Source organism: Telmatherina bonti (assembly GCF_933228915.1).
Source record: "Telmatherina bonti genome assembly, chromosome: 12".
NCBI classification, from domain to species: Eukaryota; Metazoa; Chordata; class Actinopteri; order Atheriniformes; family Telmatherinidae; genus Telmatherina; species Telmatherina bonti.
In genome coordinates, this window is record NC_136610.1 from 27,929,701 (window position 1) to 27,947,165 (window position 17,465).

General features: G+C 40.0%; 3 protein-coding genes across 4 annotated transcripts in view; 2 read left to right on the forward strand and 1 right to left on the reverse strand.

Moving 5' to 3' along the window:
• Positions 1-1,012: 1,012 nt before the first annotated feature.
• Positions 1,013-1,852, reverse strand: tmem126a (transmembrane protein 126A). The gene has a single exon (XM_079249496.1). The coding sequence runs from the start codon at positions 1,714-1,716 to the stop codon at positions 1,102-1,104; it is 615 nt and encodes a 204-aa protein (XP_079105622.1). The 5' UTR covers positions 1,717-1,852; the 3' UTR covers positions 1,013-1,101.
• A 557-nt stretch (positions 1,853-2,409) lies between these two features.
• Positions 2,410-9,728, forward strand: LOC306763098 (dual specificity protein kinase CLK4-like). Of its 2 annotated transcripts, none has more exons than XM_079249789.1 (13): positions 2,410-2,571; positions 3,655-3,812; positions 5,455-5,686; positions 6,307-6,409; positions 6,744-6,810; positions 6,907-7,023; positions 7,122-7,288; positions 7,367-7,461; positions 7,558-7,687; positions 7,769-7,851; positions 7,947-8,026; positions 8,729-8,819; positions 8,998-9,728. In XM_079249789.1, exons 2-13 carry the CDS (start codon positions 3,655-3,657, stop codon positions 9,187-9,189), a joined length of 1,515 nt encoding a protein of 504 aa, XP_079105915.1. In that variant the 5' UTR covers positions 2,410-2,571; the 3' UTR covers positions 9,190-9,728. The 2 variants fall into 2 exon arrangements, with proteins under 2 accessions (XP_079105915.1, XP_079105916.1); XM_079249790.1 differs by having other exon boundaries at positions 3,655-3,803.
• A 597-nt stretch (positions 9,729-10,325) lies between these two features.
• LOC306763423 (uncharacterized protein) overlaps positions 10,326-17,465 on the forward strand; it is a 143,454-nt gene continuing 136,314 nt past the window's right edge. The window contains exons 1-2 of the mRNA XM_079250217.1: positions 10,326-10,980; positions 11,277-11,346. Coding sequence (XP_079106343.1) covers positions 10,687-10,980; positions 11,277-11,346 — 364 coding nt within the window. The 5' untranslated portion in view covers positions 10,326-10,686. The remainder of the gene's footprint in view (positions 10,981-11,276; positions 11,347-17,465) is intronic.

Below are 17,465 nucleotides of genomic sequence, written 5' to 3' on the forward strand. Positions count from 1 at the left end.
CTTAAAGCACCTTTCCTTCTCTGTGACAGACTTGACTTTGAGCCTCCCTTCTCATTTGTCATCAAGTAAACTTGCTTTCATCATGATCCATTCCTCAGATAAAAGTATAGAGAGACAGAGACGTGATGTCAGATCTGCCATTCGCCATGAAGACGTGTTTTAATAAAACATTGCTTGTGCTGATGAACGTGTTTTAATGACAATCACCTACATGCTATCTGTCCTGCTCTTTTTAAGTATTACCTAACTGCCAGGTTCATTTTAGACCCTTTTTCTTTATGTGTAACATACATAGCTGTGTGCAGTTAAAGGAGTGGAGTGCATACGGTTTTAGTCGTGGGTTATTGGAGCCAAGCAGACACGCCGGTGGCTTTGACATCACTGCAATATTTGTGACTGGTTCCTAAAAGCCGTTAATAAAAGTAAATCATGCCTACTGTTGTTGTTCATTTTGTTTGAGTGAATTTACAAGCACTAAGACTTTGTTTTTAGGCATTTCAATAGGTTAAATGGGTTTTATAGAAGTAGAGAAATCAATTTAGAATGGATTAGAAATATTTTGTCAGAAAAACTGTATTAAAACTTATTTTTACAAAAACATTGTTGCTTTTCTAATTTATGGATAGATCATCCTAGCTTTAAACTTAAAATATCTATCTATATAATCTTCTGACGTCACCAGATGGTAGTGTATGACTCCATATTTGGGTACAACAGGCTCCAATTTTACATAATCTAGTTTAAACGACATCAGAAGCAGAATCTGGAACAAGTTGCAATCCCATATCTCCAGAATCTGATCTTTCTCTATCTTCGGAAGACAGTGTCCTACCAAAGCCAGGCTCAGAGTACTTCCATAATTTGGGAAATGACCTGCTTTGAGTTAACTCCATTGCTTGCGTGTGCTATAAGTTCCACTGTGATCAGCAACCCACATGTTAGTTGAACTAAATTTTTATAAGTTCTAACATGTAAAAGTCATTTTCAGGCTTCATAATCATTTTGGAAGGACACATTTATTTATAAATGAACAACATTAGGTATACTTCGTGTCAACTTGAACACTTTTTACATATTGCATAAATTTCAGTTCTGTACATCTTAGTCTGGGAGCTGCTCATTCTGGCCAAATGTGATTTGAGCCAACTTGGTGTAAGATCCGAAGTGCCTGGAGCCAAGGTATGTGCCGAAGAAAGCCTGAAGCAACAGAACTGCCCTCATTTTATTCACCACGGGTCTGGAGATATCCATACAGAAGCGCAGCATGTTGCCCTTCTCTGGAAGAAGCGCTGTGCTGTACCTGGATGCAAGGCCGATATTCATGGGCAATGCCAAAAGGATGGGGTACAGGCCACCACCGACAACACCAACGAGCGCACCGCGCATAAGTGTGCAGGAGGGGCAGTTGATGTCGCCGGACAGGAGGGGGTTGGACACCATTGCGTTGTAAAGAGCATATGTTGTCAGGAAGGGCAGCACGGCCATCGGCAGGTTGGAGGCGAAACGCGCCGCTGTGATGTTGAGAGTCCGTCGATACAGGCTGTTGGATATCAGTCCTGCAAGTCCCGCGTTGCCCCCGAGATAAAGGGGTCCATATATGAAAAGTTTCTGATCAATGTCAGGCAGCTTCTCGAAATTACTCTTCAACATTTCAGCAATTACTGTCCGCGTCAGCGCGGTTCCAGAGGCGCTCTTCTGCTCAGCGTTTTCCGACATTTTCACGGTTAAGTTTTAGCAGATGGCGTTTTGAGGCCAGAAATTCTTAGGATAACCTACGGGTAAAATTGTGGTAAGGTGGTTGCCGAAGTAAAGACAGGGCGCAGACATGTCCTACCCATACTTCAAAGCGTTTGTTTTTGAGTGGGTCCGCTCCTTTTCATTCAGCTGGGCAATGACCCTTTGAGAAGTGATGACGAGCGGTGGACGAACAATTTGCTGTTTAAGTTCAGATGGAAGCGTTTTGCTTCCCGATAATAGTAAATCTGATTATAAAAATATTAAAATGTTAATAGTAAAGTCATAATTTTATCTTCCAGACAATAGTCTGCTAAGTGCAGCTTAGGTCTCTCAACAAATAAGTACAACATTTAATACACGGGTATCTGTTTAACGTAAATAAATGCGACTCTGACTTGTCTGTTCCATCCACAAAAATTTGCTTTCTCACCAAACCAGCCATCGGATCTAAGCGGATCACCAGGCTGACATCCTGGTCAGACGTGATGATAACTCCGTCCACCCAGTAACTCGTCGGACAGCCGGAGCAATAAATGGTGCGAACCCAGTCGTCTTCCTGAATAATAACCGTTCGACACAGCGCAGGACAACAAATCCCATAAGTCACTGCAGTGGGTGTCAGAGCCGCATGCGCATAGCTGTTGGATGGGTGGGATTTGTTTACGTTACGTCAACTTGTGGAAAAAAAACAGCTAAAGAAAGTTCCATCGCATTCTGCGGACAGTCGCCATCTTTGAGGACGAGAAGTCGGAGACAGATTTCCAGATTTTCTTCAATATAATATTCAAACCACCGATTATCTTTGCTGTTGTGTGTTCGCAGCTGTTTGTGAAGGTATATCAATGTTTAAATGTTGTTATAAGGCACAAATATTTGTTTTGTTTAAGTGAACGTCGCTTTGCAAGAACTCGACGCCTCGGACAACATGGCAGATGCAGTTCCTGGATAACGAGGCGATTCAAGCAAAGGCTTTATATCGTCGAAGAACTCACTTTTCTTTCAAGTTTTCAGGTTTCGTTTTGTTGCAGTGTTTTATTTAAGATAGTTGGTAATTACTGCTTATGATATTATCTTTAATGTTGTCTTTATTTTGCTGAATTTTGTGATAATTTCAGCAGTTCTTTGTTGAGGCCGGACCTCGTCACTACTCGTAGCGCGACACAAATATGAAGGCGTACATCTGTTTTCCTTAGTTAAACCTTTTTACTGGTGACTAGTTTAAGCAGGTAATTTTAAAGTACACGACGTGTGATTTTTTTTTTTTTTTTTATATAATCATAATAAACAATAATTACTAACGAAAACAACAATTTGGACAGTCAAATATTTTTAAGGCCTCCGGTTACGTAATCGTTTTTCATAACGTCGATGGTAAACTGGATTACTACACCTTAAAGTAATCTGACTATTGTTATTGTTTAATTCTTTATTTCCGTACCAGTGCAAATATGTTTAATTTTGACGTGAGAAATTGTACGTTAATTATTTTTATCATGCTTCATGTACAGACTTCACCTTGTGATTATTTTGGCATTAATACGCGTAAATCCTGTTTGGCCAGAAACTGAACCTCCACTTAGGGCGAAATATACGTGATAAGAGCTGCAAATCCTTTCCAGTTTGGTTTCTCAAGCTTGTGTATGTTTATTTATCTTGTCTTAAAAAAAATATACTGGGTTAATGAGTTCATTTCACATAAGACCTGCTTCCTATTTAGTCCTCCATTTTGTTTCTGCGCCATATGCAACGTACGTGTATCTTCATCATGCGAGATGGGAAATTATTTTGCTAAAACTGATTTAAGATTATACAATCACAACATTAATAAAATTAGGGTAATTTAGGATTAAGTGGTGTTGTAGTTTATATAACTGGTTAGTTTTTATTTATTAATTGATTTATTTTTATGCCTTCCAGATGCGCCACTCCAAGCGAATGCGCTCCCCAGGTGTCTGGCTGGATGAATACAGCTGGGAAGAAAGAATGGAGTGTCGGAAACGGAGAAGACGAGATTCACACAGCAGTGAAAGAGAGAATAGATCCAGAAGAACTCGTCACCACAAGATGTATGAGGGGTAAATATCAGTTTTGTAAAGCAAAGTGGCTCTGAAAAGTTGTAGGACTTTTATATTTTAGATGAACCAATTAAATTTTTTCTAAGGCAAGATTTAGAGCAAATAACAGTAAATGTTAAATTCTTAGTTGGCAAAAGCATAAATACATTAACTTAAATTGCCATAAAATTATGCATTTTGATACTAGAAATGACTACTTTTTGGAGCGCATAAAGTAGCATGAGTAATTAAACCAAAAGTACAGGAACTTTTTTTCTGAAGGCAATAATATTTTAGATTTCCTGGCAGAAACCTAAAAAGCTGATTTTTTTTATCTTGTAAGATTTTATGTTTAAAACCTTACATAAAACTCGTCAAGTGTGTTCTACCACAGGTTTAAATTTATAGATGTAGTGAGGTACATGCGAATTAAATCTTTTATTTACGGTATCTTTATGGGTGTCAGAGGAAGTATTAGAAATGTCTTGCTACACTTTGTCGTTTGGACTGGAGTATGGCACTGTTGTAGTACTTACTGTAGTGCTATGAAGCACATCAGGCATTACTAAGGGTTAGTCTCTGCAGTGTGAGTAAAGAAAGCAGAATATGGTGACATTATAGGACTAATGATAAACAATATGCAGCTTTAATTTTTTCATTTATACTTTATTTCACTTTAGAAATGGATATTGAGCAATAATGTTGAATGCCCCAGTAAACATAAAATGAAAACCAGCCAAAGGTAACTTTGATAACCAAAGGTAAATTTGTTTTTTTAGGAAAATTTGTCAGCTCTGAACTTTTGCCACTATTTTTAATGGAACAGTTAAAGATGTACTTTCTCTTCAGGTTGGGCTTCAGGTTGCATTTGTGTTTGGCAAGTTTATGTGGATGTGTCTGATGATCCATGGGGGTTACATTAGGTGTTTCCAGATTTACTCTAATTTTAATTCTGTAGGGAGGCAGGCTTCTTGGAAAACAACATGATACCAACTGGGTGCTAAGGCCCTCAAGATTTCTTGGGTCATTTTTAGATGCTACCATTACATGCTGGGTGGAGTTTGCCTCAAGTGACTGGAAAGTCACAGTCACACTTGGGTGCTTTTTGTTTTTAAAGGTAGTAAAGGGTAGTTATAAAGAGTTTTTGTTGTTGATGTTGGGGATCTAAGTGTATCTTCAGATATGTGATTGCATAGATGTTAATGTCTGTATCATAGGTTATATTACACTCAGTCATGGTCTGCATTTCAACTTTGCCAGTGTGGTTCTGTGTCAAGAGGAATTTTTTTTAAAGGTGAGAAGCTAGAGTTGCGAAGGAGAGGGCTATGTAAAAGTGAAATCTGTCCTAACGTGTGAAGTTACATGCTGAGTTTTGTACATTCATCAGGACTATTTCGGCTGCGATAATCTCGTAATAAATTTGTCCTCTCATCTGCAGCCACTTATTGAACAGGAAGTGTATTTAGTTGCTGTAAATTAGCATGTTGGTAATAGCAAATGTTACATAAAAGGCTCAGGGGTAGAGTATCAGGCTGGACATTAGTGCTGTTGCAGTCAGTCATCATTTTAGTGCTTGAGCAGTGTAGTCACTGGGCTGTACTTTACTTGACCTGCTTTTCCAGTGTTTGTTTTGACCTGCGTGTGTTCTTTCATTTGATTTCAGGCATTATTTGGAGGCTCGCAGCTTAAACCAGAGGCTGGATTCTCAGGTAGAGCACACTCTGGACTATAACTGGGACATGACCTGTGACGACAACAGCCATGAAAGCACCTACAAGGACAGAGACCGCGATTGGCACCACTACAGCAAGTCCTCTGGGCGTAGTGGGCGCAGTAGTCGCAGGCACAGAGAGAGAAGGCGTAGACGTAGTCAATCTCAACATGGATCCTCCACGGTACGGGAACCTCCTTCTCCCCTCTACCCTCTTCCCATGTCTATCTCCAAATTGAATGGTTCATTATCACTGGTGTTTAGCAAATGCTAAGCATCCATCACTTTGACTTTCTTTATCTGTAAATCATACTTTATTATGCATGATTTCCAGTAATGACATGTAGGATATATTGGGGTTTAGGAAGTAAGGGCTTGTGTTGTGTTTTGAGATATATATACGCAGTATTTTTGATGTGATCTTAGTGGGAATTCGTGGGGATTTGATGGTAAGGGGGGAAAAAACTGTTGGAAAAATGAAAAACAAATTATGTAGAAACAGTGTAATCAAGTTGAGTTTTTTCTGTACTACTCTGAGAAAGTCTCTCATCTGAAAATCTTGTTGCCATGTTTTTCTTCTGTAACACACACCATGTGGTGGCTGGCGCCCAATTTCTGACGGGGCTGAATTTGCATTTGCTGCTCCGTCCATTCGCCTGGTGGTGTTACTGAACGGGCTGAATCTATCCACCCCTACACCTCCCCCTTGGCCTGGTTGAATGAATGACGATGTCGCGTTGTGGTGGCCGGGTGCTGGCTGATGGGTTATTGATGTGATGGCGGATTGCGGCGGTTCCGGTGCAGAGGAGGAGCCATCACCGCAGGAGCAGGAAAAGATCCAGGAGTGTTGAGGATGATGACGAGGGTCACCTCATCTATCACAGTGGAGACATGCTGAGAGCGAGATGTATAGAATATATACTTTTTTTTCTGTTGTTCACACTTTCTCTCTCACTCTCGTCTGGTTATTTCCAAACATTAATTTAAAAGACTGAGATATTTGGGCCATTAAATTAATTTTTGTATTACTTTTTATTTATTTCAGTTAAATGTTTTAAAGCTATTTTATTTGACTAGTTATGTCTTGCCAGTGTAACATTAAGTTATTGTGTTGTATGCCAGTGTTCAAAAGACTGGTTTTAATAGTTTAAAAGAGCAATGTAAGATAATTCAGTGTACCAGCAAAAGGCCTTTAATCCGTCACTTCTGGGTGTCTAACTTTAACTTTCTATTTTCCATAGATGAGATTGTGTGTACTCTAGGAGAAGGTGCCTTTGGAAAAGTCGTAGAGTGCATTGATCACTCAAAGTAAGTTCTAAAGACTTTACAAGAGCACAATGTGAATAAAACATTATTTATGTAAACTTAAAAAATAAAAACATTTATCCACTTTTCGTGTTACAGTGATAAAGCTCGAGTGGCTCTGAAGATTATTAAAAATATAGACCGCTACCGAGAGGCAGCTTTGTCTGAGGTAGAGGTGCTTAAACAGTTGAACTCCATGGATGCTGGCAGGAAATAGTAAGTACATGCAATGATTACTACTACACAGTACAGATACGCAGTAATTTTCCCCAACAGTTCATGTAACATATTTTCTGTCTCACCCTCTTCTACAGTGCTTGTGTGCGTATGCTGGACTGGTTTGACTACCATGGACACATTTGCATTGCCTTTGAGCTCCTTGGCCTCAGCACATATGATTTCCTAAAAGAAAACAATTTCCAACCTTTTCCTGTGGAACAAATCAGGCATATGGCTTACCAGATCATAAGAGCTGTAAAATGTGAGTAATTTATTCTTTTTGTGGATGTAATATTCAAAAGTGCTTTGAATCTGAGTTTTTTTTTGTCATGTCTTTCAGTTCTGCACGGCAACAAGCTAACTCACACAGATTTGAAGCCTGAAAATATTCTCTTCATTGATTCTGACTACGATATGGAATACAACCGTGAGAAGGTAACGAAATTGCTCATACAGGAGTAATTTGTTACACAAATTTAAAATGTGTTGGGATTGCTGTTTTGTGACCTTAATGTTTTGTTTTGGCCTCAGAGACGAGATGAACGAATGCTGAGGAACCCAGATGTCAAAATTGTAGATTTTGGTAACGCCACCTATGATCACGAGCACCATACCTCTGTCGTGTCAACACGTCACTATCGTGCTCCTGAAGTTATTTTAGGTAAGCAGTTGTGTTTTAGTGCCATCGTAAGATCTAGTGCGACCTTTATTTGGTGTCTTATGTTATATTTTGGGCTTTCAGACTTGGGCTGGGACCATTCCTGTGATGTCTGGAGTATTGGCTGTATACTCATTGAGTATTACCTCGGAACTACCCTCTTCCAGGTAAGGGCAGTAGAGTGCATCATGAAGCAAAGATCCCTCCACAGCCCCCCTAATTTTCACAGCACATGATGGTTTAATTTGCTCTTTTCTTTCAGACACATGACAGTAAAGAGCACCTTGCCATGATGGAAAGAGTTCTGGGCCCCATCCCAGTAAACCTTCTGGAGAAAACCAAGTAAGTGTTCAGTTGACCTGTATATTTCATTGACTTGCATTTACAGTTTTTCAGACATTTCCATTATAGATAAGTACTTTATTAATCCTGTGAGGGAAATGTTTTTGTTTCAAAAGTCATCAGATTAAAATGACAAATAAGAAATGTAAGAAAAATGTAAACATAATAATAAACAAAATATAAACAATCAAAGCATAGGAGAAACAGAATAGTTATCTGCTCAGACTGTATTCAGTTATGATTGTGAATATGGTTTCATTGTCGAAACCATCACCTCACACTTGTGACTTTATTTAAAGCCTTAAAAAAACTTCATCTACTAAAAGTTTTCTTTTCATTTGGACATTGATGAAGTTCTATTTTTTCCAGTCCACATTGTTGTTCAGCTCTCACTGCATTTAGGACTAATGGAAATAATACATTTCCTTTCCCTATTCCCCACAACTAACCATTAAAGTATATTTCTAAGATAATCCGAATTTAAATTGTCGTGACATCTCCAGGTATGTAAAACCTTATCTGTCCAAGCTGCATTACTTTTGTTTCTCTCCAGGGGTGCGTAGACTTCATGGCCATGTGCCTTGCATTGCAAAGACACTTTTTATAGAAAAATAAACTGCAACTGTCAAAAATTGAAATATGAAATTGTATGGTTTATTCAGGTTTTTTTTTTTTTTTGTTTTTGTTTTTTGTTTTGTACAGGAAACGTCGTTACGTTCACAGAAACAAACTGGACTGGGATGTGCACAGCTCGGCTGGTAGATATGTGAAAAAGCACTGCAAGCCCCTCAAGGTAAGAAAAGACGATGTATTTGCAGATCTGAAATAAGAAGTCTGAAACTGACGCAGCACTCCATCTCTGAAGCAGAATTAAAATAAATAACTTTTGAACAGATCAATAGATGAAGTTAAGCTACGTAGCTTTGTGATTACGTAAGACTTAATAAAAATGTCTCCGTCTCCCTCAACAGCATTACATGGTGTCAAAAGGTGAAGACCACCGGCAACTTTTCGACCTGATTGAGAAGATGATGGAATACGATCCAACTAAACGCTTCAGTCTGGAGCAGGCCCTTCGGCATCCCTTCTTCTCCTGCTACTACAAGAGCAGCAGCCGAAGCAGCAGCAGTAGTAGCAGCAGCAGCAGCGGTGGCAGCAAATGAGGCTAAACTCCTTAAACACTCTGACCTGTAGGGCCAGCCTGTCACCATGACAATTATCTTGTTGCGCAATACCAGCATTTACTTCCTGACTCTCCAGGAGAGTTGTACTTCGACTGTATCAGTCAATGTCCTGTTTTACTGTGTCCTGTCCCCTGCACCGGTGTCTTTAAACATTAATGATGAGTGTTTATTATTTTTGCCATGTATTGATGCATTGTTGCCCTACCCTACAAGTGATGGTCTATTTATTTGCTATTTAAATAGAAATTGTAGCATTTAGACATATACTGGTGAGGCTTTGCATTTTATTTCTAAGAACGGGGCTTTTTGTTTATTTTTTGTGTTCTCTGTGCATTGTTAAATGGGTGAAGAGTAACATTAAAATCTTAATCAGTTAAAAAAAAAAAACCGGTGTTAGGGATTGTCCATCTATTAAATGTATTGCAGGCAAAAATGTATATAGACTTTGTGTAGATAATTCTTTTTTTCACTGTGTAAATTTTGCATTATGTCAATAAACGTGACATGAGATAATACAACTGCTCCGAGTTATTTGCAGTAGCATAAGTAGTCCACATGATGGCAGCAGATATCCTTCATCACTGATATCCTTCATCACTGCAAGTGACCTGTTTGAACGTGAAAGTGCGTCAACCTCCACAGACGTGAAAAAGTCACCTATTGCTTTTGCACATTTGTTTCAATTGAAAGTATTTCAAATCGATTTTAAAATACAGGGCTCATACACTTTCTGTGTTTAAAACAAATGGTCAAAATTACTGAAATAATTCAGATTCCAAAAGAAAGCGGTATGAACTGGAGGAAGATTAAATTTATAACCCATACTTATCACGACTGGAGCCAATTAAATTATGTAAAATAAGCTTTTTAAAGTAGGCTATGCACAGACAAGCCCACAGACTGGTCCAATTATCTATTTGGGACTTAAAATATTATTCAGAACATTTTATTACAGGGAAATCAACTCATTTATACACTTCAAGTAATTCATAAATAACTTAAAAGAAAACAAACTGAGGTGAACGGCTGCAGTTTTACGCTCAGCTGTCAATCTGCAGCCGCCCACGTGGTCAGCGGGGCGGGCTCCTCTCTACTAGTTGCAGGCGCAACTTTAGAAAGGCAAACAACTGGTTCCAGCTGTAGCTCTACCTGTTCATATCTCACCAGATAATATCTTAGATTTAAAAAAAAAAAAAATCTGTCTGGTTGCCAAGCTCATCGATATCACACCAGCTTGCGCGTTGCGTGAACTCCGTGCGCGCCGCTCCAGCAGCAGTTTATTCCAAGACTAATTTAAGGCAGCCTTTTGAACCCTCAGCCCACAGTGCTGGTTGTCGGGTGTGTTGGATGTGTTAGGTGCCCTGCTAAGTTAGTTTACGGACCTCTCTAATAGTTTGGCGGCAAAAGTGTATCAGTCAGAGAAGTTTTTTTGTGTTGTTTTATGCTCATCGAGGGACTTTAAAGCTGGATCGCACCATGGATACTGCCAGCGACTCTGTCGGGGAAAGTAAACCGGTGTGTCAGTGTGGCCCCAAGTCCGTGGTCCACCGGTGGCTGCCAGGTTTTCCCATCGCTCTCTGCTTGCTGTTATCTCTGAGCTCCATCACCGTGAGTCTTCTGATGAACGTCAAGACCTACCAGCTGGAGAACCGACTGCAGATGGAGATGGACAGAGCGCCCATCTTCCAACCCCTGCACAGACCTTTGCAAAACGAGGATGGGACCCTCATTTCAGAGCTGAGCATCCCGATAGGGAAGCTCGTTGAAGAGGTACAAGTTATTTATTGTGGGTTCTACTTGTGAATATCTGCTGCGTAAACTGTGCTTGAAATATAAGCTGTTTTGCTGTTTGCATCCTAATTTATATTTCTTGAAATATTTTCTTTAAAAATGCAACCTGAAGGGAGTATACATGCGATCAGCTGCTGGCAGCCACTGATGATGGATAATAAACCATATCCTCTGCATGAAAAGGGAAATAAATTACACCTATATGTTAAAGGTTGAGAGACTCTGATCTGATAACTGCTGTTTTTCTCACAGAAATGTTCTCTTTGTGTTTGCAGAAAGTGTTGGCTGTGATGCCCAAGCTGCGGACAGCAAGGGATGTTAGCCCTGAGTGCTCCTGTCCTCCAGGTACCCATCTCTTTTTTTTATTGTTATATAAACTCAAAAACAAGTAAAGACAGCAAAAGCCAGTTGTCTGTCTCAACTTAAATTTAATTGGTAAATTTCTTTGTGAAACCAGTTTTCCTGTCTGCCTTTGGTGCTTTTGGCCTTGTATGTGTGAGGGATTAGATCCCCTACGTCCGCGTAGGGCTCATACTGTGTGGCTGCGGGGCTCAACACTCAGCACTCAGCACATGAGCGTGGTTTGGGACATCCAGCCTGAGCCCCCGCAGCCTTGTGTCAGTAAGGGGATGCTCACTTTAATAGACAGAGCAGCCGTATGCCAGGATTGGCCACATTTGACTTGTGGTGTCCATTACATGGCTTTTGGTAGTTCCCAGAGTGGAGAACAGTGTGTGATCCACATCAGGTTACACACAGCGATTCCCCCATAATGCCTGTGGATTCAAGAAAGATGCTATCTCTTCGATTTGAGGTTGAGTTGCTGTTTGGTGTGATGTACGTGCTGAGAGGTGCCCACACATTGGTGAAGCATGAGCTTCAGTCTGAGGGAGCTGTTGACCATCAGCACATTGGACAGTTTACATATTTTACTTGACCTATGGAAGAGGAAGTTGTGTTTTATTGACCAAAATCCTTTGGCTTGTAGCAGCAGGATGTGTGTGTGTGTGTGTGTGTGTGTGTGTGTGTGTGTGTGTGTGTGTGTGTGTGTGTGTGTGTGTGTGTGTTTTTGAAGCCAACATTCAGACATTCCAGTGTTGGTTGTTTTTGTTTTGTTTGTTTGTTTGTTTTTTTAACTCGCAGCTTAAAGTTGAATCTCTCCGTTGTGTCTGCTTGAACCACATTTAGCTCTTGTCCTACATTTTTGTACCTAAAAGTCGACTCTTCAAATTACTTACCTGCTGTTTTCTTTTTTTTTTAATCTCCTCATCTTTTGGTGTTTGGGTTTGAATAGCCCTGCAACGGATGCAGATGAAAACATTCACAGGAGGAATTTCTGGCACACTGAGCACATATTCTGTTTCCCGGTTTGTTTTCTGGTGGTATTGCATCAGAGAAGTGGCATTTATTCTTAAGCTTGGAGTATTTCTTCTTTTTGAAAGAAGTGCTACATTTACCTGTCGATTTTGTGAACCTGCTGAGTACTCTTTTCTTTTTCTTTTTTTTTTTGCTCTGACATATAATCCCATTGCGGCTGCTTCAAATTCTATATAAACTTCTCTCTTTTTCAGTTTCTAGGACGGCAGTATGGTTTGGCTATTTCGCAAGCTTTCTGTTGCATCAGCTTTGATGCAACTTGATTTTCAGACCTCACCACTTAGATTCTTCAGAACATACACATTAACATTTTACGTGACATTTCATTTCCTTTGGTATGAAAGATTCTCCCACTAAATTCTGCTATCGTATGCACATGCATGGTTTTTGCATGAATAATGTATTAATGCAAGTTCATCCTGATTGTGCCACGGTTGCATGCATGCATTTCACGTACATCCTTGAGATGCAGTTTTTGGTTTAGATCTTGGTGTCAGGTGGCTGCGTGAGCCACATCAAGAGTTTCTGTCCCTGAGCCTTTGAGGGGCCGACAGAGACACCTCTTCCAACACGATACTGTAAGGAGAGACGCTCCTCTCCCTTTAGCACCAACTCTCACCACCTGAAACTTGAATCTTTAACCACTGGGATCACAGGCTGAGATATTTCTGCCTGCCTGTGTGTGTGTGTGTGTGTGTGTGTGAGAGAGAGAGAGAATGAGAGAGGCACACTACCACGCAGCATGAGTGGCATTTCTGCCATTAAAGTTATGCTCTCCACAACAGGGTGCTCACCTTTCAGCCTGCATGAGGGCGAGGGCACCAACAGGGGGCAGCACTTCCGCAGCCCCCACTGGAAATTATGACGTTGAATTTTTCACTGATGCTCCTGACAATTTCCTCTCTTAAAAAAAGGCTCTTTAACAACATATTCCCACAGCTCAGTGACTGCCAGACTAACTTAGACCCTGTCGATAACAGTTCCTGATTCCAGGCTGCTGATGGGAGGAACTTTCTGCCTTTGTGTCCTCACTTTGTGACAGTTTTACGCTCTCCAATACAATAAGGCTCGCAGTCGTTAAGCGTTAAGCAAACTGTCACCGAGAACATCTCGGCTTACAAGCTGCAGGTGTTTGCAATTAACACCCACCAACTTCCTAGGCTCACACACACACACACACACACAAATATAATGTATAGTAAGCTGGCTACGCAGATGTTCATGTATGCATGAATTCATTACTTACTGTCGAACACCTCTGTGGTGCCTGCAGTTATTAGAATCATGTGGAGGCTGTGTGTGACCCTGCATAAGGGGAGAGTATTGTCACCTCTTCAACTTGCCTTTAAAGACCGCAACAGGTCTGATTGGGAGTACAAAGTCTGCCAGGCGGTATCCAAAAAGCTGAAGCTCCTGCTTTGTGATAATTTGCTGATTGTTCGCCTTTTCATTTCACCTAAAAGAATCAATCAGAATGTTTTGTCTTTTGGAAATTCCTGATATATACACACACACACACACACACACACACACACACACATATATATATATATATATATATATATATATATATATATATATATATATATATATATATATATATATATATAATTTATTTTTTTTTAAAATAAAAATGATTGGTGATTATGCCGTTATTTGCTGTTATGGGGTATCCACTGACGCCTCTTAGCAGTTGCAAGCCCTTGAGTGCATCTTAAAGCAAGGACTGAGCTCCTTCAGTGTGTGGGGCATCAGAGTCTTTGGTGTTGGTGTATGTGAGGTTGAGAGGTCAGACCTCTTGCTGTTCAGTTGGATCAATTTCCATCAGATAAGAGCTCATTTGCACAGTAAACGGAGGACACAACCCCCATATTTGCGTGTTTGTGTTTATGTATATAATTGATAGAGCATGTTCTCAGCAGGGTTCCATGTGCACATACCTATAAAAGATATGAATGGTATAGCTTTCTGGTTTTTATAGTTTCTAAATTTCTTTACATGCTAAGGGGGTAATCATTTCACTCCTCACATAGTCTGCAGCTGTGTGATGGCTGCATAAGCTGAGAAATACACTGAGTTCTTGTTTAAAAGCCCTCGGCAGCCCGTCGGTGTTAACCGGCCCGTCTGGGGGATCAACCTCTCTCCTCGGAGGCAGAGGGGAAACCACACACTTTCCCTACCCAGCATCCTGCTTTCCCACCTGGAGGAGGTGATGGGGAAAGCCAGATTTTGGGAGATGGAGCCCCACAGTGGGGCCACCATCCCCCAGGGCAGCGTTTTGTTTTTAAAGACATAATAAATCAGACAGGAAGCTTGCAGCTACCTGCAGACCCACAGCATATTGCCACAGGAAGAATACGCAAGCCCTATAAGATCCATTAATGACCATTTTAAAACAATAACTGCAGGAAATTTGTTTCTGTAAGTGGTTTTGTTTCACATTTGTTTCACTGTGGGCTGCAGCAGCAGCATTAAAAAGCTGGACCAGAACACATACCTAGCACAGTGTGTGCACACGGTTTTGCCTTGTTTCTATACGTGTGCCTGCATGAGTGTTCTTCGTGTGTTTGTTTTGATGTCTGCAGGCATATGCTTTCGTGTGTGTCTCGAGGAGACTGGCTGCATTGCTTTAAATTTACTGTGTATGAAGTCAGTTATGAAGAGGGTATCCTGTGGCAGAAAATCCAGGTGGCTTTATTGCTTTATGCTGCAGGAGGAAGGGGATTTCAAACTGGGAAGCAAAATATACAATCTTTAAAATAAACTGCTTGACTGAACCAAGTAGGGCATGCTCCCAGATTGGAGTCGATCTGTGGAATAATTTCTGCATGCAATTCTTTTGTTCAGTTGTATAATTTCATGTACTCAACTTTTCTTTAAAGATAATTTATGGGGAGTATTTAAGTGAGTGATTGTGGTGATTTGATGGACACTTGGTTTCCCTCAGCTTTGTATTCAGCGTCACATCACAAACTGCAGCCATCAGTGTGGTGTATCCAGCAGCTGTGTAAGCCTGGTCTCCTCAGGTTACATCTATCCCTCATCTGATGTCTGTGGTTCTCCTCTGGTCACTGCCAGAGGGGAATAAAACTGAATGACTCCTCTTGATATCTTGTTCTTATTTGGGATCTTTTGGAAGGTCTACAGTGAGCTAAGTTTATTTGTAAGAAGGAAAGGGGAATGCTGCCTCTTGAATAGCTGGAGGGATTTAGTGGGGAGATGGATGTGTCTATATTGCTTAAGTCTCATGGCGGGTTTCTAGGTGAATGACTGTTCTGCAGGATTGAATTTCACAAGACATGTATTAATCCAGCACTAAGTAGGCTGCGTGTGCTGGAGCCTTCAGTAAGCTCTCAGTAGCTATACACTGGAGTTCTCGACCAAATGGGTCACGTCTCCTCATAATTAAATACAACTCATGATGGTATCCTGCAAAGAACCACAACTGCATGCATAGGAGAAAAAATAACTCTAAAATATTTCCTTTAATAGGCCCCAAAATCCTCTTAAGGAAGAGGTGTGTGTGTGTGTGTGTGTGTGTGTGTGTGTGTGTGTGTGTGTGTGTGTGTGTGTGTGTGTATTTTTAACACATGTTGAAAGATGCACTTTCATGCATCTTTCAACATGTGTTTGAAATCAACATATAACTGATAGGGGTGGGGAATTAATTAAAAAAAAAATCGAATATCAGTATTTTTTGCTTCACAATTTTAAATTACATTTTTTAATTTAAAAAAAAAAAAATCTACTTTTTCAGATTAAATAATCCATACAAATAAAAATAATCCATAATAAAAAATTTTGGAATTGTTATTGTTTTCATTGATCATTTTACTTGTCTTCTTGGGTATTATAGCATCTAAATGATGGTCTGGTTACTGTGTTGTTTTTTTCTAATTGAAAGCAAGAAAAATAACAAGCAAAAAAATTTTGTATATATATTTTTTTGTTTTTAGTCTACAATAATCAGCTATATTTTAAAGAATCGCGAGAATCGCAATTGGGACGAAAGCATGTTGTCACAGCCCTAATAACTGCGTGTCACTTTAGTTTATAACAACACTTTCCTAAAGCGCTTTCTGAACAATGAAATTCTTTGGATAAAGTGAAACAATCATGGTTAGATTTACAGTATGTTCTTTGTGCTACACTGCAGTAGGGTCTACCTCTCTGGGCGCTATGTTTACGATTAGCATGGAGTCGCTCTCATAACCACATTTTCTTTTAACGTAATTAAAGTTTGTTAAATGAACAAATGACTCTCTGGGCTGTTCTGTTCTCACCTCAAAAAATGAAGTTAAAAAATGACACGATTTTGAATGACAACATTAAAAATCATTCAAAGTTGGGTAAATGATAGCATGCTAATGTTAGCTCAGGTGTGACTGGGAAACATCTTGCAATATTATAATATGTTTGTTTCCAAGGAAACGCTTAAATTGAACAAATACGTTATCTAACTTAAGTACAGTTGATGTAACATGTACCGGGTGTGTACATTTGGGTGGGTGTCTAGTCTTTCTTGACCACTAGTTTACCCACCCACACAGAAACAACATACAGACCCCTCCCCTCTCTATCTCTCATCAGTCTTCTTATTAAAGTTAGCTTTGAGAAACCACAGTGTTTAACAGCAGGGCCGACATTCTTCCTTTTGAAAAATAAACAGCTGGACACAGGCTGGCCAGTCGGCAGCCCACTAAGGCCCACAAGGATAGTAGGAGAGGAGAAAAGGGCTGGGTGCCAGGCACCGAGGCCCAGGATGTGCAGAATACACAGAACAGAGGTAGGAAACCTTCTGAACAGACAAACTCATCCTGAGATTGTAGTTCTGATTCATAGTAAACATCGCAGGATGCAATTATAAACTGACAAAATGTCTTATTAGCTCTCTGGATTGATTGAAGTCATTTCAAACAGGAAGCTGTGCTCAGCTTGCCAAGAAGAAAATACCAATTGTGATTTTTTTTTTTTTTTTTTTTTATGCTCAAAATAGGAATTTAAATCCATATGTTAATATTTATGAGTCAAACTTCTTGGCTGGGAGTGGAAAGAGGCCCGTCCAAAACGAGCCAGTTTTTGAGCAA